The sequence below is a fragment of the Nerophis lumbriciformis genome, linkage group LG08 (assembly GCF_033978685.3).
Source record: "Nerophis lumbriciformis linkage group LG08, RoL_Nlum_v2.1, whole genome shotgun sequence".
In the NCBI taxonomy this organism is placed as follows: domain Eukaryota; kingdom Metazoa; phylum Chordata; class Actinopteri; order Syngnathiformes; family Syngnathidae; genus Nerophis; species Nerophis lumbriciformis.
In genome coordinates this window covers 41657141-41681027 of record NC_084555.2, presented here as the reverse complement: position 1 = coordinate 41681027, position 23887 = coordinate 41657141, and the positions used below count along the sequence as shown (strand labels likewise).

Sequence of the window (23887 nt, the reverse complement as noted above, 5' to 3'; positions counted from 1 at the left end):
CCCCATGGTTGTTCATTTTGCTGTCATACTCATTTAAAAGACTGACTTTGTTTGGGCACTCGATTCCACACAATGTTTGTACCAGGGTACACGTCTGTCAATATTTTTCATTGAAAGCTGTGTCAAACAAGAAGTGGAGCGTACAAAAACAGAGGTGCCACTGCATTGCAATGGTGGTAATAATTGTTTTAAAGCATTTTAGCTCATTCAGTTCAAATTAAAAGACAATGTCATGGTGCAAATGTTTAACATGTGACCTTTGCTCGCAGACATAAACGAGTGTGAGGACATCAGCGACAAGGTGCCTTTGTGTCAGAACGGCCAGTGCACTAACACGGAGGGATCCTACAGGTGCAACTGTTTGTCTGGCTTTGTGGCCTCTGACAAGCCACACAAATGCATTCCAGCAACTCCGGAGGTGGAGCACAGAGAAACAGGAAAATGACATGGCGACTGATTAGCACTGATATTTTCATATCACCTGCTTCTTCAAAGTTGAATTTTTACTCCTTGTGGCCTTCTTCCTCCTAACGGTAACGCTGAAATGTCCAGAACAGAAGACACTAATCATCCCTCATACAGAAAAAGAGGAGTCTGCAGTGAATAGATGACATTAGGTTTCTAGCTGTTAAAGGGATTTTGTGGACTGGCCTTTTTCATTTAGTAAACCTCCTGGTAATTTGATATAATTTCACTTTATCTTCCCTGTTGTTGTGTTATTTATTTAAGGCCTTTTCGGCGGCATGATTGCTTCCTCTCTTTATTTGTTAATTTCATGTACAGAAATGTCATCGGAATTCTTACACTTACAGAAGAGCCCATTCATAAAGCCCCATTTGAATCTCGCGTGCAGTTGAAAACTTCGGCTGTGGTCAAATTTGGAATAGCCACAAAAAACTATTTAAGAAATTTAACATCATCTGTCACGTTTCAAGTGTCAGTAAACCATGACGAATGGGCCCATATGAATACGCTTCCTACTATAAATGCACAAAGACAAAAACGAGTTGCAACATGTTGAATGTGCCTACCAAGAGCTAAGAAGACAAAACAACCAAGCTTTTCAAAATGAAGGCTTCAGCCGCTACCTTTAAGATGTATATTAGAATCTGATTATAATGTTTTTTTTATGCAAAGGTGCAATACTTGCAGCTTTTTATGAATAAAATCAATCTAACAGTATTAACTTATTTTATTTTGTTGACAAAGTAGCAAAGTGTGTTGCTACATTTTAATGTCTAAAATAACACCTGATGCAACAAATATCACTGCTTTTATGTACACTACTCAATCAAATCATTCACCAACATGTGTGCATCTCTTAATGCAAGACAAATGCTACGCTGGAGAGGTTAGGTTTATTTTGTACAGCTCTAGTACTATGTATTATTATTTATTGTTAAATATCCGTTGTAATACATCATACATAGCACAACCAATATTTTTGCTTGACATAAAATATACAAAATATGAAGAAAAAAAAAATGACATCATAGCTTTGTAGATTTTTATGTGACTGTAAAAATTTTTTTTTTTTAAACCAAATGTTTTTATGTGTGAGGAGAGCGACAGACACTGTACCAGAGGAACTTCGTGTATAACCTGCCCTGTGGAGCAGAATATGAAATATATAAATATATATATTTTTGGAAGTGGCAGCACTGCTCTAATCTAATTGCAGACATGTTTTAATTTCATTGCAAAGACAATACAATTGAAATGTAAGCACCACTTTCTGTATGTTACAACTCTATGATTAAATATTATTAATTGTCAACATTCGTTCTTCTTAAGTCAAAAATGCATCATAATAGAGAGCCTTAGTTTCTTTATTTGAATGTTTTTTTTTTCTTAGTTTGGAATAAATAATTTGCTTAATGGGCAACTGGCAAAATACAAAATCATGACAGCAGCACACTGTTATAAATGTCTAATTTAACTTGCATTAATAAACTATAAATCCTACAACTGTGCAAATGTTTCCATGTGATGTGCACTGTACTTTAACTGTGCTGCTCCAATTATCACCTGAACCAGACAGGAAGTCCGACATTTGGGTCAAAGTTGGAACAGGTGAGGCCCTATAAAATCCCAAACGACTTAATGCTAATGTATGATGTGGTCATTGGAAAGATCATGCTCATTCATTTTGTTTACCTCTTGACTGTAATCACTGTCAGTCAGCCAAATAAAAACGTAAAAAAACCATAAATATGTTCGGTTTTTAATTCCATATAACGTACTAAAATATTACTTACCAGTTAGTGTTTGACATTTAGCTAGTGTAAAGTTATTTTTGACAAAAATACAGAATAACACAGTAAAAGACAAACAATAATACAAATCATCTATAATAAATGTGAATAACACCTGATGAAAAGTCAGTAATTGTCGCTCCGTGTACTGTATCGGCTATGTTTTACTGCCCTCTAGCGGCAAACGTTCTATTTCCCGTCTTCTTATTGGTTACCATGAGGTGAGTTTTTCTGCGGTGCATCATGGGATATTTATTCATGGTCACAGGCGATCTGCCATGGACTACAAATCCTACAATCCCTCGCTATCGCTGTGCCGAAGCTTGAGGCTACTTTAAATCGTATTCTATTATCATATAGGGCGTTTAAAGCACATATTACATAGGAACTTGAACTATTTTGATGCGACCGTGCTGATTACGTTTATTTAACTTACATCCGGGTTACCGTCCACCACAGTCGCCGTTATATGACGTCATCCCTGCGCCAACATTCTGAGAAACGACGAGTCAATAAATAGTCGAACTGTTACCCTGCCAAAACGTTACATTTCATAACAGTACAGTAAGTTAAAACTAGCGTGAACCTGCTGATGTGCGGATAATTGTTTGGAAACACCCTCCAAATGAAATAATTAATTCAAACATGGACAAGCTAGGATAAGTATGGCACTCATTTAACGCACTTACTTGTAGAGCACACTGTGACGCATTCAGGGACAATACTGGTCACATTAGTACTTGCCTTGCTAACTCGAGTTGTAATGGACATATCTTCCCAGTCTAATATTCTAATGGAAAAGACACAATGCACAATTCAGTCTTGCATAAAAGGGGACACAGCACTACGGAATAGAAAGATTCGGACCTTAAAAACGCCATGCACAGCTCCATCAAATGACAAAAAGGATTCGCACTTGTCAGTAGATGACAGTCGGCAATCCAATGAGACACAAAGACGAAGAAGCTCAAGCAATGATGAACCTTCCAGGAGTAAAGGTTGGCTTCTATTGGTGGCAGGACTCTCTTTTTCCACACGCCTCTACAAAATAAAAGAACCCCCTCATGTGTGGTGAGAATTGTGCACGATGAATATTAACATAATTTCTATCACTTAATATTGTTCCTCTCTTCGGTGTCTTTCAGCTGGGATGAGACACACTTCGGGAAGATGGGAAGCTATTACATCAACAGGACCTTTTTTTTTGACGTCCACCCTCCTCTAGGAAAAGTAAGATGTCCGTGAACATCCCCCAAATAAATGTACCTGGGGAATGGCCATAGAGTGCGAGTGTTGTCTGTCTATCTGTGTTGGCCCTGCGATGAGGTGGGGACTTGTCCAGGGTGTACCCCGCCTTCCGCCCAACTGCAGCTGGGATAGGCTCCAGCACCCCGGCGACCCAGAGAGGGGTGAAAATGGATGGAGTTTCTTGCGTATTTTTTTCTGTTTATAGATGCTGATCGGACTTGCTGGTTACATGAGTGGTTACGATGGCACCTTTCCATTTACAAAACCTGGAGATAACTATGAACACCACAACTATTGGGGGATGAGAGTGGTATGTCACGCATCACATTTAAGAAACTCCCATATTGACCCGAATGTAAGACGATATTTTATTTTTCTTTCTGAAAAAGATGGGACGTCTCATTTTAAACGTTTTGTCAAACGATTTGTTCTTTCTGACACACACACACACAGCTGAGACTGAGACCCACTCGAAAGAACTGGCAAGACAGCAGAGAATCAGTTTGTATGCAAAATTGATGATTGAAGTATATAAAGTAAACAACTGTTGATCATCAAAATATATGGTATTACACTTTGTTACTGACATGATGCATACAGAAACAAATGAACTGTACTTAGAAATGTACAAAGTGAGAATAGGAATGTATCATGGTCAACAAACTGGTCACTTCCAGAGAGTTTGTCATTATATAACTGAGAATAATACTAGACCTTTTGTGCTGCAGAAAGCTTAGAAAATAAAACATGTTATTAGTGTACTGGACCAGTGCTGAATTGTAATATTTGTATTATTATGTCATACTACAGTGGTGTCTCACTTTGGCTGATGTTGTATTCATTCCAATGTCTTTCCAAAAATCTGTTTTAAAAAAGACGTCTGATATTAAGACTCACTATATATTTTGGGTCAATATGGTATTTTGTCTGTTCGCAACTATTGTCTAAATGTTTGTTATTCTTTTCTCTCCAGTTATGTGCAGGGTTAGGCTCTTTTCTCCCCATATGTTCCTACCTCATCGTATTGCAGTCGTCTCACTCTCACACTGCTGCTCTCATTGCTTCTACTCTGCTCATATTTGGTACGTCCTATTCTCAAATCCAGTCCTTTTAAAATTGCTGTTTATGTAACAGCCTTTAGAAATATATACGTATTTATACTTCCCACATCTTCTTGACAGACACGGGCTGTATCACTATTTCGCAGTACATTCTGTTGGACCCGATACTCATGTTCTTCATCATGGCAGCAGTATTGAGCATGGTTAAGTTCAACCAACAACATTACAGGTAGATTTATATATTATATACTGTATTTGTAATAAATTCATTATAATGCGAGGAACAGAGTATCATTTTTTTTAGAATAACGTTGTAATGTTATGAAAATAAATTTCAAGCAACACAAAAAAAGTCCCCATAATGAAAACAAAAATATATATTAGTATGGGAATACATTTTTACTTGGATATAATCGTATAATTTGAAAAACTAGTTGCAATGTTCGGAGAATAAAGTGGTTATTATGTATAACAAGCCTGAATATTACAAAGACAAATAATGTATTCGAATTGTTTGAGAAAAAAATTTAATTTTATGAGAATAAATCTGTATTAATATTTAGGGGGAAATGGTTGTATTGTTAAGAATAAAATTGTGTTACACAAAAACATTTTATTTTGAGAATACAATATTCATATCTTAAAAACAAAATTAAAATACAAGAATTAAATTTTTTTTGAGAATCATGTAATACTCTCACAACATTACAACTTTATTATCATAAAATTACAAGCGTTTGTTTTGTGATTACAACTTATTTTTCATCACACCATAAAACTACTCTTATGTTTTTTATTTTATTTTAGTAATGCCATTAATCTGTTATAAAGTTGCAGTATCAGTCTTTTTTTAAAGGTAAAGTAATGCTTACTATTATTCTGTTGATAAGATTATTGATTGGCACAAACCTATTGTTTTTTTTTTCGTGGTTATTAGGCCTTTTTCTTCCCCCTGGTGGTTTTGGATGGGTTTAACTGGTATAAATCTGTCTGGTGCTGTTGGGGTGAAGTTTGTGGGTGTGTTTGTCATCCTGCTGGTGGGACTGAACACAGTGTCTGACCTCTGGAAGCTTTTGGGGAATCTGGACCTGACACTGGTAACCCATATACAATCGCAATGATGGAAATGCAACACTTTTCAATGTTATTTCCTGTTTCTAGGTGGATTTTGCAAAGCACCTCCTGGCTCGCGTTGTCGCGCTTATCCTGCTTCCCGTCTTTCTCTATGTCACAATATTTGCAATCCACATTGTTGTGCTGAACAAAAGGTGAGAATAACTGTTGGATGCAGTGTGATGTCAGCTATTGAACTACTCATCATCATCGTGTTGCTCTGTTTCTTACCAGTGGACCAGGAGATGGTTTTTTCAGTTCTGCCTTCCAGTCTCGCCTCATTGGGAACAACCTACACAACGCATCCATGCCTGAATGTGAGACCAAATAATTTTCAACGACACATTCATCTATATTCATCATCATCAAACTTTATTTCAGACACAAACATTGCCCATTGTACAGTGACATTGAAAAAAGGATCAACAAACAGCACCATGAAAATAAAAACAAAACAAATGATTAATTATTAATGCCATACAAGCTCATGCGCCATTGTTTCCAAAGACTGTAGAAGAGCCTAACCGAGCGTTGTACAGGGTTTTTCAGAGTACATTTGATGCTATTTGTAGAGTCCGTTTGCGTACACGTACGATTGTACATGAGGTTATGGAGGACTGCAGCCTCGTCAGCATACATCAGCGGGTTTATGGTCGTTATGCTAACTAGAAAATCATTTAAAAGCATAGATAAATCATCTATACAAGCATTTAAAAGACAAGGAGACAAAATACTACCTTGCTACCGACCATTGCTAACCTAAAAAGGAGACGATACAAAGTTTCGCCATTTTACACAAATAGACTGGTGACCATACCAAAACACTGAGATTTTCAGTAACAGTAAGTATTTTGGAACTGTATTCCACAATTTATGAAATACATTTACATGATCAAAAGCTTTTGTAGCTCAATAAAATAAATAATAATTGTGGTATTATGCCTATTGTACCAACCTAAAATATAATTTAAAGCAAAAATGCACATATCTTTGCCAAATTTGGATTTAAAGTTAAACTGATTGTCAAATGTCATAATGAATTTATTTAGTCTGTTCAATGTGTTGTTCTCCAGCATTATAGATGTAATACTAATTAGAATATTAGTTATTTTTGCTATTTATCTTGCTAGGTTTGTCTTTTACAATGGGCACCAAAAGGCAGTATATAATTAGGTAAAATACAGTGATTTAAAACCCCAGTAAAACAATATAGTATTACAATATCTTATCTGCATCACAATATAATTTACTTCTTGTGCAGTAATTGTCACATCTTCATTTTTGTCTATGTTTTCCACCACAAACAAATTGCTTTTAACACAGTTTATACAAAGATGTTTCTGCCATAAGTGAATAATGTCATCTGGTCCATTTGCCCCATCAATGTTTGTTGGTATAGGTATTTTGAATTATTTGTTCAGTCTTTTGATTTCTTTCCAAAATTCAGTAGGGCTGTTGTTTTGAAATGTTCTTGCACGGGAGACAGACCTCAAAATGTTCTCATTGTTCTCTAAAACGATCTGTATGTGAAGAAATGTGTTTTTGTTTATCTGTAGACCTGGCATATGGCTCCACCATCACACTGAAAAACCTTCGCATTGCTGGAGGCTATTTGCACTCCCACTGGCACTTATATCCAGAGGGAGTGGGGGCAAAACAACAGCAGGTTCGGACACAAAACACAAAAGAAAGTCATTAGTACTGGTACCACATCATGCCCTCTAAATAAATAAATTGTGTGTGTTTCAGGTTACAGCCTATCTGCACAAGGACTACAACAACTTGTGGCTGGTTCACAGGCAAAGCAATACAAACTGTAAGGAGACCTAACTTTCACTTAAGTCGTAACATTCATCACATTATTTTTTGCTTCATAGCTAAGTGGGGAGCTCCTGATCTGGTCCGCCATGGCGACATCATCAGATTGGAACACAAAGAGTCAGTACAGTAAGGTTGACGTATCCCTATTATAACAAACAAGCACTTTACAATGACTGGGATTTTTTCCTCAGAACTACTCGCAACCTTCACAGTCACCTCCATGAGGCTCCTCTGACGAAGAAGCACTTCCAGGTTACAGGTTATGGCATGGTGAGTACCCGGTAAGCATTCGCACTCGGCAAGAGGCCTAATAAAGTAGGGTATTTGCGGGCCAAATCTGGCCCTCCAAAGCTGGGTAAAAACATGGGATTTTCCTACATCACAATAACTTGCCATCCATCCATCCATCCATCTTCTTCCGCTTATCCGAGGTCGGGTCGCGGGGGCAGCAGCTTAAGCAGGGAAGCCCAGACTTTCCTCTCCCCAGCCACTTCGTCCAGCTCCTCCCGGGGGATCCCGAGGCGTTCCCAGGCCAGCCGGGAGACATAGTCTTCCCAACGTGTCCTGGGTCTTCCCCGTGGCCTCCTACCGGTTGGACGTGCCCTAAACACCTCCCGAGGGAGGCGTTCGGGTGGCATCCTGACCAGATGCCCGAATCACCTCATCTGGCTCCTCTCGATGTGGAGGAGCAGCGGCTTTACTTTGAGCTCCCCCCGGATGGCAGAGCTTCTCACCCTATCTCTACGGGAGAGCCCCGCCACCCGGCGGAGGAAACTCATTTCGGCCGCCTGTACCCGTGATCTTGTCCTTTCGGTCATAACCCAAAGCTCATGACCATAGGTGAGGATGGGAACGTAGATCGACCGGTAAATTGAGAGCTTTGCCTTCCGGCTCAGCTCCTTCTTCACCACAACAGATCGATACAGCGTCCGCATTACTGAAGATGCCGCACCGATCCGCCTGTCGATCTCACGATCCACTTTTCCCTCACTCGTGAACAAGACTCCTAGGTACTTGAACTCCTCCACTTGGGGCAGGGTCTCCTCCCCAACCCGGAGATGGCACTCCACCCTTTTCCGGGCGAGAACCATGGACTCGGACTTGGAGGTGCTGATTCTCATCCCAGTCGCTTCACACTCGGCTGCGAACCGATCCAGTGAGAGCTGAAGATCCTGGCCAGATGAAGCCATCAGGACCACATCATCTGCAAAAAGCGAAGACCTAATCCTGCAGCCACCAAACCGGATCCCCTCAACGCCTTGACTGCGCCTAGAAATTCTGTCCATAAAAGTTATGAACAGAATCGGTGACAAAGGGCAGCCTTGGCGGAGTCCAACCCTCACTGGAAACGTGTTCGACTTACTGCCGGCAATGCGGACCAAGCTCTGACACTGATCGTACAGGGAGTGGACAGCCACAATCAGACAGTCCGATACCCCATACTCTCTGAGCACTCCCCACAGGACCTCCCGAGGGACACGGTCGAATGCCTTCTCCAAGTCCACAAAGCACATGTAGACTGGTTGGGCAAACTCCCATGCACCCTCAAGGACCCTGCCGAGAGTATAGAGCTGGTCCACAGTTCCACGACCAGGACGAAAACCACACTGTTCCTCCTGAATCCGAGGTTCGACTATCCGGCGTAGCCTCCTCTCCAGTACACCTGAATAGACTTTACCGGGAAGGCTGAGGAGTGTGATCCCACGATAGTTGGAACACACCCTCCGGTTCCCCTTCTTAAAGAGAGGAACCACCACCCCGGTCTGCCAATCCAGAGGTACCGCCCCCGATGTCCACGCGATGCTGCAGAGTCTTGTCAACCAAGACAGCCCCACAGCATCCAGAGCCTTAAGGAATCTCATCCACCCCCGGGGCCTTGCCACCGATGAGCTTTTTAACTACCTCAGCAACCTCAGCCCCAGAAATAGAAGAGCCCACCACAGATTCCCCAGGCACTGCTTCCTCATAGGAAGACGTGTCGGTGGGATTGAGGAGGTCTTCGAAGTATTCCCTCCACCGATCCACAACATCCGCAGTCGAGGTCAGCAGAACACCATCCGCACCATACACGGTGTTGACAGTGCACTGCTTCCCCTTCCTGAGGCGGCGGATGGTGGTCCAGAATCGCTTCGAAGCCGTCCGGAAGTCGTTTTCCATGGCCTCGCCGAACTCCTCCCATGTCCGAGTTTTTGCCTCCGCGACCGCTGAAGCCGCACACCGCTTGGCCTGTCGGTACCTGTCCGCTGCCTCCGGAGTCCTATGAGCCAAATGAACCCGATAGGACTCCTTCTTCAGCTTGACGGCATCCCTCACCGCCGATGTCCACCAACGGGTTCTAGGATTACCGCCACGACAGGCACCAACCACCTTGCGGCCACAGCTCCAATCAGCCGCCTCGACAATAGAGGCGCGGAACATGGTCCACTCGGACTCAATGTCCAGCACCTCCCTCGTGACATGTTCAAAGTTCTTCCGGAGGTGGGAATAACTTGCCATCTACTAAATTTTATAACGGTTTCTAGATTTAATACATTATGAGGTTTCCTCGTGAAGAATTCTGAAATATTGGGAACATTTAAATAAAGATAATTCTGGGCTCCTTCACGATGGTTATAGTTGAGACATTTCTCAAGCTGGATGACATCATTTCTTTCTGGATGTGAAAGAAAGTATGAGAATGCTGCTGTACTTACATTGTCTTGTTCTGTCGTGCCTTGATTTTGGTTTTGTGATATTTTTCCTGTGTTGGGGGTGTTTTCCTGTTCGGTGGGTGTTGTCATGCAGGCACTTCACTCTGGCCGCTGACCGTGGGTCTCATTACTGGCCATTGATTAATAATTATTTTTCTCACCTGCGGCCAAATTATCATTGGGCTTGATAAGCCAGCTCCATTGTTGCTGTGCGATCATTGTTTTGTGACCTGTGTTCATGCTTTGCTCCGTTGCTTTCCGTGTTCAGCCTCTCTGTGTTTTTGATGAGCAAGCTTTTCTTTTCTTTTTTTGAGCATTAAATACTTTTTTACCTGCATGCTGTTGCCAGCTCTCTTTCTGCATCGCGTTATTTGAATGAATCACGAAACATTATGACACTCGCCGCGCTCTTTTAATCATGAGCCCACACTGCGAGTGATGCGATAGATACAGTATATACTGTGTATAAGCGAATAATACTGCACGAGGAAGAGAATGGGATGTGGGGGCGTGGCCGCTGATCACTGCTGTAAAAAATAAAATCTCAACGGTCTGGTGCTTAAGTAGTGTTTATAGCTATCTACTTTAGTAATTATTTCTGTTTTTAAATACTAGATACTGGTACCATTTGTGTATGTATTGTATCTGCTGATGTAATTGTTGTGTTAAAAAATTAAATAAAATAAGGCCAATACCGATATACGTCAAAATGCCAAATATCGGCACTGATATTCAGCTTTTTTCATGCGCATGCGTTATGGTCACTTTTGACATTTATTTCAGAAAACTGGGTGATCTAACGCTTCACACATTTCCCTTTGCTAGAGAAAGTCAAGATGCACATGGTAGCAACTAGCAATTTTCCAATTCAGAACAGATTTAGAAAATGATAATGATAATGGAAATGTATAAAAATATATTTGACATGTCAACATGTTCATAGATTGTGCATGTCAAGACGTATGTGATGAACTAAAGCCTGAATGTTGGCAGGCTGAGAGCTTATCGTAATCAATTCTGATCAACATACTGTAACATAAGCGATTGATAAAAACAGCAAATATTTGTACATAATCATTGCATGGTTGTACTAAAGCATTTGCAGGTTGTTAAAAGGAATGCGAAATTGCTTTTTTATGTAGTCACATGATAATGAATGTTGTCTGTCTATCTGTGTTGGCACTGCGATGAGGTGGCGACTTGTCCAGGGTGTACACCGCCTTCCGCCTGAATGCAGCTGAGATAGGCTCCAGCACCCCCCGCGACCCTGAACGGGACAAGCGGTAGAAAATGGATGGATGGATGATAATCTGCAGATTGAACAACTACAGTCGTTTTGAGAAATTCAATTCTGATCTGGGAAATATACCAAAGCCACTGAAAAAAACTACAAGATTTCATGTTGAAGTCTCGTGAGTGGTCAGCACCCAGCAGCTTTATTGACATCTGCATGCACTTTTAAACGATTGGTACAAATCAGATCTGATAATGCAGTGTTGGCTACATGCCTATTGTTTCTACAGCTTAATATGTCACACTCATTGCGTTTCCTTTGTGTCTTTAGAATGGTACAGGCGACAACAATGACCTTTGGAAAGTTGAGGTTTGTGGAGGTCGCAAAGGTGACCCACTCAAGGTGTTGCGCAGCAAAGTTCGTTTTCTGCACAAAGCTACCGGTTGCGTCCTTTTTTCGTCTGGAAAAACCCTCCCCAAGTGGTAAGTGTAATCTCTGTCCGGGAATTTGGGAAAGGGTAAGTTGACCACTGTTTTCTGTTCAGGGGCTGGGATCAAGTGGAGGTCACGTGTAGTCCCTACTTGAAGGAAACTCTCAGTTCTCAGTGGAACATCGAAGACCATATCAATCCCAAATGTATGTTGCACATTTTCCTCAAATCATATGTAGTTTACTAACTAATTGTACATTTCATTGTAATTGTACTGTATATTTTTAAGGGCTGTCAAGCAAGTAAAATACATATCATTCATTTAATTATGACCTGTAATTATTCTAATAATCTTTTTTTTTAGTATCACGTAACAAAAAACACGGACAAAAACGTCCTCAACTTCAACCTCAATAAAGTAATTGATTCTTTTTTACAGACTTGAACCGATGCAGTCTGTTTTATTACCTAATTAAAACATTTACTATGTCAAATAAAACATCATATTTATATAAAATGATGAAGTTAACACATAAAACAGAACAATTTTCCGAGCAACAAGTATTGAGTGTAAACCTGTTGCTTTTTCCTCTTCTTCAGGCAATATCAAATAAATAGAATAGACCCATCAATCACAGTGTTAGTGTAAGTAAACAATAGTGGATTAAGAGAAAAAGATTTAAGAAATATATGCCTATATCTATCTCAATTAGATAGGAAACGTTGGCTTTGATTGACTCTCCTGACTGTCATTTGCTTACAGGTATGTCCCTATAGACCAGGGGTGGGCAATTCATTTTTACCGGGGGCCGCATGAGCAACCCGAGCACTGCTGAAGGGCCACATCGACAATATTTCAATTCAATTTTTGCTCTATTTTTTATATACCGTAAGATAAATCATAATAATAATGATAATTAATAATAATAATACTTTCATTTAACCTAACATAACTTTATACCAAAAGCAGATTGCTTTTGATGGTTTTATTTTTAACACTGTCTCACACTACACTCCCTGATGTATAATACAATGCAAAAATTTAAATTTCTGCACAGGGTTAATTTAAAGTTTATCCTGCATCCTCTTTAAAAGTCCAACATTTTTCCCCTTCAGATTTGGACAACCATCTGTTGTCACACCTGCCAGCTTGTCCCATTTCAGTCCTAACATGTCCAAACACCTGTGGTTGTCCCTTTTAATTGACTGCATGGCTGCCAGCTCTTCCGTGATATGAAAGTCTGCAGTTATCCCACGTAGGAAGATGAGCAGCTGGGCGGTGTCACGTACATCGCAGCTCTCATCCAAAGCCAGCGAAAAACAGTCAAAGTCGGCCGTTCTGTTCTTCAGCTGAAGCTCTAAATTTCCGGGCATATCAGCGCAACAGAGTCCAGTAAGCACTCCTTAATAAACTCTCCGTCAGAAAACGCCTTACTTTTTCTGGCGATTTTGTGAGAAATGACAAAACTTGTCCTGACGGCTGCATTCTCGGGGTGTGAAATACGGCAAAAAGTCCTTGTTGGGTTTGCAGTTTTACCATCAACCCATCAGCCTCCCTTGCGCGCGCTTCATCAGACAGATTCCGGTATTTTTCCTCGTGCTTCGTCATGTAGTGGCGATTCAAATTATATTCGTTAAACACAGCAACCTGTGTATCACACATTAAGCACACGGCTTTACCTTTAATTTATGTAAAGAAATACTTGGCAGTCCATGTCTTGTTGAAAACACGGCATTCGTCATCAACTTTTCTCTTTCTGTAAACCGTGCATCACTTGTCGCTGTGCACCTTCACTCACATGTTACACACGGACATACGTCCATAAATAACACTTTTAAAAATAAAAGCAGCACAGTTGTATTGCACACATAGATGTTTTTTAAACTTTATTTTGTAATTTGTGATTGCCGCTGTTCACATTCACTCCCAATCACGCACGCGCATACGTCAACACGGAAGTAATACAAATAACGCTTTTCAAAACAAAAACAGCACCGTTGTATTGCACACTCGACATAGATACTTTCTAAAATGTATTTTGTAATTTATGATTGGCCTCACGCGGGCCGGACAGGGACGCACTAAGGGCCGGATGTGGCCCGCGGGCTGCAGAATGCCCAAGTCTGCTATAGACGTACATTAATGTGCAACATTATCTCATGTTTTATTTAACAACAGAACATGAAGTTATTTACTTACTATCATTGGTTTTATTTTGTCCAGAGACAGAAACGATTTATGACATGGACAGGCAATTAAAACAACATTCTCATCCATGTCAAAGTGGTCTGATTTTAAATATAAGTTACACGTAGCGCATGTGCCTCACAATACGAAGGTCCTGAGTAGTCCTGAGTTCAATCCCGGGCTCGGGATCTTTCTGTGTGGAGTTTGCATTTTCTCCCCGTGACTGCGTGGGTTCCCTCCGGGTACTCCGGCTTCCTCCCACCTCCAAAGACATACACCTGGGGATAGGTTGATTGGCAACACTAAATTGGCCCTAGTGTGTGAATGTGAGTGTGAATGTTGTCTGTCTATCTGTGTTGGCCCTGCGATGAGGTGGCGACTTGTCCACGGTGTACTCCGCCTTCCGCCTAAATGCAGCTGAGATAGGCTCCAGCACCCCCCGCGAACCCAAAAGGGACAAGCGGTAGAAAATGGATGGATGACATCATTGTTCTTGTCACTATATTGTGGCACAAAGGTGTTAGCTGACTTTAAACTAGTGGTTCTCAACCTTTTTTCAGTGATGTACCGGTACTGTGAATTTTATTTTTAATTCATGTACCCCCTAATCAGAGCAAAGCAATTTTGGTTGAAAAAAAGAGATAAAGAAGTAAAATACAGCACTATGTCAGCAGTTTCTGATTTATTAAATTGTATAACAGTGCAAAATATTGCTCATTTGTAGTGGTCTTTCTTGAACTATTTGGAAAAAAAGATAGGTTTTTATTTATATTTATCAAGGATTTTTGAATTGTTGCTATTTTCAGAATATTTAAAAAAAAATCTCACGTACTACCTAAAGCTTCAAGTACCCCCAGGGGTACGCGTACCCCCATTTGAGAACCACTGCTTTACACTATTATAAGTTAAGTGTGGGACAAAACATAACCGGAAGTGACACCATTTCGTTATAGCTCATGTAATAGATAAGATGTGTGTTATGCAAAAAAAAAAACATAGTCTATTCTACACTACAAACAAGACAACATTCAAACATATACAAGCCATAGTACCACTTCTAAGATGGTGTTCTGTCAAAATTGGCTGCTTCCTCAAAAATAAAAACTACCATTAGTTTACTCACGCTGTAATTGTCTACATGCTTACTGGTCAGAAGATACAATAACAGAAACATGATTTCAAATCACTACTGATTGGCAACACCAAATTGGCCCTAGTGTGTGAATGTGAGTGTCTGTCTATCTGTCTTGGCCCTGTGATGAGGTGGCAACAAGTCCAGGGTGTACTCTGCCTTCCGCCCTCCCCTACGCCCACAAAAGAAAGACGCGGTAGAAACTGGATGGATGCACACGTGCAGCTGCTTTTTGTTCGAATTTCCAATGTGTATTAAGATACAATGTGAACATTCTCACATTGTAATTGTCTATATTGCTGGTCAGAAAATACAATGAAAGAAACATAATTTAAAATCACTACTTACTTGTACTAGAGACAGCTGCTTTTTGTTCAAGGCAAATATTTAAGTTTGTACGCATACTCCGTAGCCTTGGGTAGCAGGCATCAATAGGACAACGGCTTCAAGTTTATCATGAATATTTTACACTATTTTTTAGATATAAAAAAATCCTATCCCCACTATTTAAAGTCACAAACATCACCGGCCGAGTTCCGTGACATAGTGATGCCTCTTTTTTGCCGTGGCTGCATATAATCTTGGTGCCGCATGGCGGTAGTGTTGTTGCGCTTAATCAAGCACAAGAAGAGGGCAAGACAACTCTCAGGCATACAGACACAGTCATGTTAGACAATAAAAATGATATGAACATGATTAAAACACAACACGCTAAATATGACTGCAATTAATTAATCACAATTAACGCGATAATTTGACGCCCCTAATTTTCTTCTTCTGCAGTGCCTAACATCAACCTGTCTCTCCTAAAGCCCCATTTTCTAGAGATCTTAATGGAGTCCCACATTGTGATGATAAGAGTGAGTGAACGAGAAGGCTGTTAAATTGATTGTACTTTTCTGTATTCATGACAAAACTTGTCTTTTTTTAGGGCAACAGCGGTTTGAAGCCTAAAGACAATGAGATGACCTCCAAACCCTGGCACTGGCCCATTAACTATCAGGTGTGTTGGGATGAAGTCCATTGTAAAAAAATGCATAAATCTAAAATGCTACATTTCTCTTACGAAGGGATTAAGATTCTCTGGAGTGAATGAAACAGAGTATCGTGTATACTTGCTTGGAAACCCTGTAAGTATTGCACTTGAATCATTTGATTCATTGTCGTTTAAAGTCCATTTGTATACAGTGCTACGCTTATGCTTGTGTAAAACTTCTTAGGTGGTGTGGTGGCTGAATCTGGCATGTTTGGGATTGTATCTGATCCTGGTTGCAGTGGCCTCGGTTGCCTTTCAAAGAGGCGTCTCTATGAGCCAAAGTAGAAAAGGTACGGTTTGCTTGACTTGGGAAAGGCAGACAAAGGTTCTGCTATGTAAGCTTGTATACATGTACACTTTTGACATTGGAATTGGCTAAAAGTCCCGGATTGTATTTCACTGCTGTGTTTCAGACCATTGTTTTGTACTCATGAGAGGAGGTGGCCTCTTTTTCCTTGGTTGGCTATTGCACTACGTACCTTTCTACACCATGAGCCGGGTCCTCTATTACCATCACTACTTCCCTGCTATGCTTTTTAGCAGCATGCTAACAGGTAGCAGGTCCTTTTGTTATACTAAAGTGGACTCACATTTATCACAATGTTTTTCTTTCAAAGGAATCACACTGGACTTCCTGTTGAAGATGGCCGACCTTCTGTTTCACCCGCCTTATTGTGAGCGGCTACAGAGAGTCGGGAAGGTGTTCATTCTGTTAGTTATTTTTTACAGGTGAGCCTGAGTTGCAAGTAGGGCTGGGCGATAAAACAATAACGATATATATATCCCGAAATGACTTTTCCTTGATATTAATAAGAGACAATTCCAATAGAATAGATTTATACACGTTCTAAAATATGTAGGATTTAGCTGCTGAAGACGACTGCAGCAACATCAACACTCTGCTTCATGTAGCGCAAATATAATATCTAGCCATGGTGGAAGGAGGTCTTACTCTGTAATGAGACTTGGCCGAGTTTAGTGTGTTATGTTAGTGGCTTAGTTGTGGGGATAGGGAGAATTATAACCAACAAAAAGTATAACATTTTTATAATAAACTTAAAGAAATGTCATATGTGAGTTTATGGTTTGCATACGTACGTATGAATGTTGTCTTATTTTTGCGTACACTGCTATTTTTTTTGTTTTGGCGTAACGTCCATCCATCTATTACTTGTATATTATATTGATATAGAACGTGTACAATGTATATATCAAATTAAATTAAAAATCAAAGCACACTTACATTTAGGAGAATGTTCTAATCCCTGTGCGTGTTATATGGCCGCAAGTTGGACGAAATGAAGCAAACACTCCTAACAAAGTAGCTTCATGTTTTCTAAATAAATATGATGCAAATCGTTCTTGTGCACGCACGCTACGTGCATGTAGTTTTACGAGGCAGCTGTAATTAAACCTCCAGTGTGCATGTAATTTACACAATAGCATTAATACAAGTAACATACATTTAGACATTAAGAGTTGTGAGCAAAATTACATTTACAAAATAATATTACCAATATGTGCAAAAAAATCACATTTTGATGTCTTCCAATCTCACATACTAGCAATGTAACATTTAACATGACAAAAATAGTGATTTCATTAATTTCGTGATACACCTCGATTTCAACTTCTATGAAAAAAATATTGTAATATGATTTTTTGAATTGCCAAATGTTTATATTTATGATGTAGTTAATGAGAATGAGTTTAATGTCCTCCTTGACAGTTTCTACCTGTTCCACCCGCTCACCTATGGCATGACGGGGCCTCTGGCACATGAACCTGGGAGCTCAATGACAAGAGTGAAGTGGATGGAGTCTTGGGACTTTTAAACATGTATTACAAAAACAAGTCTTCTGAGCATGAGAGACTTAGAGTGGTCATTACTTCCAAAAGTATTGCAGTGCTGATGTACTGCACCCTGTCTAGGTTGGTTTGAGTCTAAGGTTATGTGCAATATGAAAGCAAAGTATTTTGTCTAAATAATGACCTCCAACCTTTCTATAATATTTTGATAATGATCTCAAGTGCCTCTGTGAAAATAATACATTTCAGTGTAGTTATTTTAATCACTTTTAGTGTAGTAATCACTGACATGCTTATGTGCATACAGCACTATGTTAATAAACTGTGATATTATTTTAGCCGGTGTCTTCCAAAGCTTTAACTATAAGATTGCTGAGTTTATCATTTTACTTTCTTAAATGTTATGGTTTTGACTACTTGTTCTTTTTCATACAATGTGTAACGCTAGTATTGTATTACATTGCATTGAAAATACCTCTAGTGGCAGAAAGTTTGAATTACATCATTCTGAAGCTCTCAAAACGTTTTATTCCATTGGTTCCCTTTGGTCACGTGTTCATTTCAAAGATGGCGTCTCAAAACGGAGGTAAATTCTAATTCTTTACCGAGCTGTGTTTCGACAATGTCAAATATTCGTATTGTTTATGGACAGAAAATCATCGACCACCTTACTCGGAACTATAATGATTCAAAGTCGACACGTTTGTTGTGGAAATGTGTTGTTAAACTATCTGTTGGACCAAAAGCTTCAAGTGGCCTAAGTGTCCAATGTACAACAACAGTAGACATTTCACTCACAAACATGGTTCTTGTTAGCCAATAAACTGCAAGCTTTGGTTAATACAACATTTGGGTTAAATCACACTGTACATTATAGTTTAACCGTGTTATGATCAAGTGTTAGTACTATCAATGATATCAATCAATCAATGTTTATTTATATAGCCCTAAATCACAAGTGTCTCAAAGGGCTGCACAAGCCACAACGACATCCTCGGTATAGCCCACATAAGGGCAAGGAAAAACTCACCCCAGTGGGATATGCGACCTGGTTGCATTTTCGTTAGTATTGCTGCAATATATCTTCGGCCCTTGGTCCTATATCATGTTCAATGCCTTAGGTGTGCTTCTTATTGCATTCACAGTGCAACATATTTGCCTGCATAGGGATATATACTTACTGGACACCTCATTAGGTACACTAGTGCAACCTAATGACATCACAGACAATATGTTTAAGCAAAATTAAAATTTTTAGTGACTGTGTTAATTTAACAATATGGTTATTTAATACAGTGTCCATTAGTGTGAAGCTGTACTGCATCTTAATGCTTTGTCTAATATATTGACCCTCTTGTCTAGCTAAATAATTTAACTAAATTAGTAATGAAAACACCTTACTGCATGATGACATGCAAATGTGCACCACTGCAAAATATATGGGGAAAGCTTACCTCACTGAAAGTGTCACAAGTTCAGCTCTCTGTGCACAATGCAAGTTAGATTAGGCCTTAAAAATACTATTTAATTCATCCAGAAAACTAAGTGAATAATTGCTCTTCTTGTGATAGGTGAAGACTTTGAGACCTCTTTGCTCAGTTTTGAAAATCTGGACAGAGCATCCCCTGACCTTTGGCCAGAGCAGCGTAAGGACTCTTAAACGTGGCTTCTTTTGTGTCGTTTTTGTTTGCTTGTTTTAATGAAAGTCTTCTTTTGTGTAGTGCCCGGAGTCGCTGAATTTGCTACATCTTGTAAAAATGTAAGGTATTAGGTCTCTTTAAAACTAACTCTTTTAATGTTTCATAATTTAATAAAATGTATTGTTGTTTCTGCAGCCTATCACAGACTCTCCCCCTAAGTGGATGGCTGAGCTAGAGAGTGAGGACATAGAGATGTTGAAAGGTAATGCGTAGATGTGGTGCTGAAGTTTTGATTTTATAGGATATTTTTTTTACCCAGAGCTCGGTGCCTTGACAACAGCTAACCTGATGGAAAAGGTCAAAGGTCTTCAGAATCTTGCTTATCAACTGGGCTTAGAAGAATGTAAGTACCACAAGCAAGTGTATAGAATTTTAATAATGGTAAAAAAAAATACGGCAAAATAATAGTAATAACAGACTGCTGTCATGATATGTCTTCATTTTATGATCTTTTTAAAAATCTTATTAAAAAGTATTCACGTGTAAATTATTGTTATACCACTAGATAGCGCACAATGCCTTGCAATAGACATGCAGTTCAGTACCTTGGTATCTTTGGTAAAAAAATGTAAACTACTATTTGGAATCACCTCCTGTCAAACACGCTGACCTTTACAAATAACAGATTTGTGTCAATTTTGTTGTAGCGGAAACATGTTAGAAACACTGTCTCAACCACAGGAGCTGATAATGTAATATATAAGTGCGCCAGCATGTGATGCATGCAAAATGTACTTTTTAATCCTTTCCCCTTCCACTACCTCCATTGTCATAATCCTTGTGGAGTGTGGATTAGAGAGAGATATAGCGAAGTGCTCTTATTTTCCTCTGAGTGTTTTGGTTTCCAGCAAAATAACACAAGCTGTGAGGAATTGCGATACATACTGCCAATACAACTATGGAATTTTTGCTGACAGCCACAAATTCAAATTAAACAGCACACAAAGAGATATCGCAGCTGCAGTCTGCTTTTTACTTAAATATCTCACATTACTGTGAATTTGATCAAACTAAGCTTAATATTAGAATTACTTTGATATCGTTCACTGATTTCATGGGCTCTGAATTTCAGGCAGAGGTGTTAAGTGGAGTTTGTAAGTTTTAAGGCAGGGATGTCCAAACATTTTCTATCTGGGGTTACAAAGGCCTAGATGATATGGTCTAAAAATACAATCTCAGATTTTTGTCACAAAAAATAAAATGTATGATTTTTTCAATTCTAGTTCCCCTTCTTTTTTCAATAGCTTGGTTGCATATGACGTCATATCTGTTTTTCTTCTACGCTGCTTAATTCACATGATGATCAAGCAGCATTAGAACAAGTGAGAGTGAGTGTAGAGTTTGAGCATAAGATGCCGTATTCCTGTTCTGTTCTTTGGTGTTCCAGTGGTTCAAATAGAGATATAGGTAAGAACTTTTAAAGAGTCTCGAAAGAGGTGGTTCTCAAAGGTAATAAAGTCAGGGGGAAAAAAAAACCAAAGTGCGTCGAAGGAAATGGCTCTTAAAAATAATCACTTACATCATCTTGTGCAATATAATCGGACCGCTTGTGTCTGCAGTGATCACTTTGTAAAATGTTTGTCTGAACATTTGATTTGCTCCTCTCTGAGCTGCCACCTTATCGTGGTAGAGGAGTTTGCGTGTCCCAATGATCCTAGGAGCTATGTTGTCCGGGGGCTTTATGCCCCCTGCTAGGGTCTCCCAAGACAAACTGTTCCTAGGTGAGGGATCAGACAAAGAGCAGCTTGAAGACCTCTATGAAAAACACAAAGGACCCAGATTTCCCTCTCCCGGACGCGGGTCACCGGGGCTCCCCTCTGGAGCCAGGTCCGGGGGTGGGGCACGATGGTGAGCGCCTGGTGGCCAGGCCTGGCCCCATGGGGCACAGCCCGAAGAGGCAACGTGGGTGCCCCCTCCAATGGGCTCACCACCCATAGCAGGGGCCATAGAGGTCGGGTGCAACGTGAGCTGGGTGGCAGCCGAAGGCAGGGCACTTGGCGATCCGATCCTCGGCTACATAAGCTAGCTCTTGGGATGTGGAACGTCACCTCGCTGGGGGGGAAGGAGCCTGAGCTAGTGCGCGAGGTGGAGAAGTTCCGGCTAGATATAGTCGGACTCACTTCGACGCACAGCAAGGGCTCTGGAATCAGTTCTCTCGAGAGGGGCTGGACTCACAGATTGTCCATAACGAACACCATGTTCAAACATAAGGGTGTCCATATGTGCACTTGGCACCAGGACACCCTTGGCCGCAGTTCCATGATCGACTTTGTAGTTGTGTCATCGGATTTGCGGTCTCATGTTTTGGACACTCGCTTGAAGAGAGGGGCAGAGCTTTCTACCGATCCCACCTGGTGGTGAGTTGGCTGCAATGGTAGGGGAGTATGCCGGACAGACCTGGCAAGCCCAAACGCATTGTGAGGGTTTTGCTGGGAATGCCTAGCAGAGTCTCCTGTCAGAGAGAGTTTCAATTCCCGCCTCTGGAAGAACTTTGAACATGTCACGAGGGAGGCGCTGGACATTGAGTCCGAGTGGACGATGTTCCGTACCTCTATTGTCGAGGCGGCCGATTGGAGCTGTGGCCGCAAGGTGGTTGGTGCCTATCCTAGAACCCTCGAGGGATGCCGTCAAGTTTAAGAAAGAGTTCTATCGGGCTCTTTTGGCTCATAGGACTCCGGAGGCAGCAGGTGCAGACAGGCCAAGCGGTGTGCGTTTTCAGCGGTCGCGGAGGCAAAAACTCAGACATGTGAGGAGTTCGGGGAAGCCATGGAAAACGACTTCCAGGCGGCTTCGAAGCGATTCTGGACCACCATCCGCCGCCCTAGGAAGGGAAAGCAGTGCAATGTCAACACCGTGTATGGTGGGGGTGGTGTTCTGCTGACCTCGACTGCGGATGTTGTGGATCGGTGGAGGGAATACTTCGAAGACCTCCTCAATCCTACCAGCACATCTTCCTATGAGGAACCAGTGCCTGGGGAATCTGTGGTGGGCTCTCCTATGTCTGGGGCTGAGGTTGCAGAGGTAGTTAAAAAGCTCCTCGGATGAGAACCGCCCGGAGTTCCTTAAGGCTCTAGATGCTGTGGGGCTGTATTGGTTGACAAGACTCTGCAACATCGGGGGCGGTACCTTTGGATTGGCAGACCGGGCTAGTGGTTCCTCTCTTTAAAAAAGGGAACCGGAGGGTGTGTTCCAACTATCGTGGGATCACACTCGTCAGTCTTCCCGGTAAGGTCTATTCAGGTGTACTGGAGAGGAGGCTACGCCGGATAGTCGAACCTCGAATTCAGGAGGAACAGTGTGGTTTTCGTTGAACTGTGGGCCGCTCTATACTCTCAGCAGGGTCCTTGAGGGTGCATGGGAGTTTGCCCAACAAGTCTACATGTGCTTTGTGGACTTGGAGAAGGCATTCGACCGTGTACCCTGGGAAGTCCTGTTGGTAGTGCTCAGAGAGTATGGGGTAACGGACTGTCTGATTGTGGCGGTCCGCTCCCTGTAGTGGCGGTCCGCTCCCTGTATGATCAGTATCAGAGCTTGGTCCGCATTGCCATCAGTAAGTCGGACCCGTTTCCAGTGAGGGTTGGCCGCCAAGGCTGCCCTTTGTCACCGATTCTGTTCATAACTTTTATGGACAAAATTTCTAGGCGCAGTCAGGGCGTTAAAGGTATCTGGTTTGGTGGCTGCAGGATTAGGTCTCTGCTTTTTGCAGATGATGTGGTCCTGATGGCTTCATCTGGCCAAGATCTTCAGCTCTCACTGGATCGGTTCGCAGCCGAGTGTGAAGCGACTGGGATGGGAATCAGCACCTACAAGTCCGAGTCCGTGGTTCTCGCCCGGAAAAGGGTGGAGTGCCATCTCCGGGTTGACGAGGAGATCTTGCCCCAAGTGGAGGAGTTCAAGTACCTTGAAGTCTTGTTCACAAGTGAGGGAAGAGTGGATCGTGAGATTGACAGGCGGATCGGTGCGGCGTCTTCAGTAATGCGGACGCTATATCGATCCGTTGTGGTGAAGAAGTTGCTGAGCTGGAAGGTAAAGCTCTCAATTTACCGGTCGATCTACGTTCCCATCCTCACCTATGGTCATGAGCTTTGGGTTATGACCGAAAGGACAAGATCACGGGTACAAGCGGCCGAAATGAATTTCCTCCGTCGGGTGGCGGGGCTCTCCCTTAGA

General features: G+C 41.2%; 3 protein-coding genes across 9 annotated transcripts in view; all 3 read left to right on the top strand.

The window, feature by feature from the left end:
* LOC133611820 (latent-transforming growth factor beta-binding protein 2-like) overlaps window positions 1-2200 on the top strand; it is a 285634-nt gene extending 283434 nt beyond the window's left edge. For all 4 annotated transcript variants that reach the window (XM_061968969.1, XM_061968971.1, XM_061968972.1 and 1 more), the window contains one exon: window positions 270-2200. In XM_061968969.1, the coding sequence (XP_061824953.1) occupies window positions 270-445 (176 nt within the window). In that variant the 3' untranslated portion in view covers window positions 446-2200. The remainder of the gene's footprint in view (window positions 1-269) is intronic.
* A 249-nt stretch (window positions 2201-2449) lies between these two features.
* pomt2 (protein-O-mannosyltransferase 2) lies at window positions 2450-19776 on the top strand. Of its 4 annotated transcripts, none has more exons than XR_012050582.1 (23): window positions 2452-3326; window positions 3401-3485; window positions 3709-3813; window positions 4477-4585; window positions 4685-4793; window positions 5502-5661; window positions 5726-5832; window positions 5912-5994; window positions 7234-7343; window positions 7427-7493; window positions 7555-7615; window positions 7690-7768; window positions 11753-11904; window positions 11967-12058; window positions 15956-16032; window positions 16104-16175; window positions 16243-16302; window positions 16393-16498; window positions 16622-16762; window positions 16826-16937; window positions 17938-18047; window positions 19589-19663; window positions 19739-19776. XR_012050582.1 is itself a non-coding variant. In XM_061968973.2 (21 exons), exons 1-21 carry the CDS (start codon window positions 3019-3021, stop codon window positions 18041-18043), a joined length of 2301 nt encoding a protein of 766 aa, XP_061824957.1. In that variant the 5' UTR covers window positions 2454-3018; the 3' UTR covers window positions 18044-18359. The 4 variants fall into 4 exon arrangements, 1 of the variants encoding a protein (XP_061824957.1); XR_009816054.1 differs by having other exon boundaries at window positions 2453-3326; window positions 17938-18140; XR_012050583.1 differs by lacking the exon at window positions 17938-18047 and having other exon boundaries at window positions 2450-3326.
* lin52 (lin-52 DREAM MuvB core complex component) overlaps window positions 18447-23887 on the top strand; it is a 72247-nt gene continuing 66806 nt past the window's right edge. The window contains exons 1-5 of the mRNA XM_061968974.1: window positions 18447-18603; window positions 19589-19663; window positions 19739-19776; window positions 19853-19919; window positions 19977-20060. Of these exons, the coding sequence (XP_061824958.1) occupies window positions 18585-18603; window positions 19589-19663; window positions 19739-19776; window positions 19853-19919; window positions 19977-20060 (283 nt within the window). The 5' untranslated portion in view covers window positions 18447-18584. The remainder of the gene's footprint in view (window positions 18604-19588; window positions 19664-19738; window positions 19777-19852; window positions 19920-19976; window positions 20061-23887) is intronic.

Bases quoted from the DNA above. Each gene is read 5' to 3' on its own strand.
- pomt2 (XM_061968973.2), top strand. From the start codon at position 3,019: ATGGACATATCTTCCCAGTCTAATATTCTAATGGAAAAGACACAATGC. The intron at 3,486-3,708 runs GTAAGATGTCCG...TTCTGTTTATAG, and splicing joins TCCACCCTCCTCTAGGAAAA to ATGCTGATCGGACTTGCTGG. The intron at 16,176-16,242 runs GTGTGTTGGGAT...TCTCTTACGAAG, and splicing joins ACTGGCCCATTAACTATCAG to GGATTAAGATTCTCTGGAGT.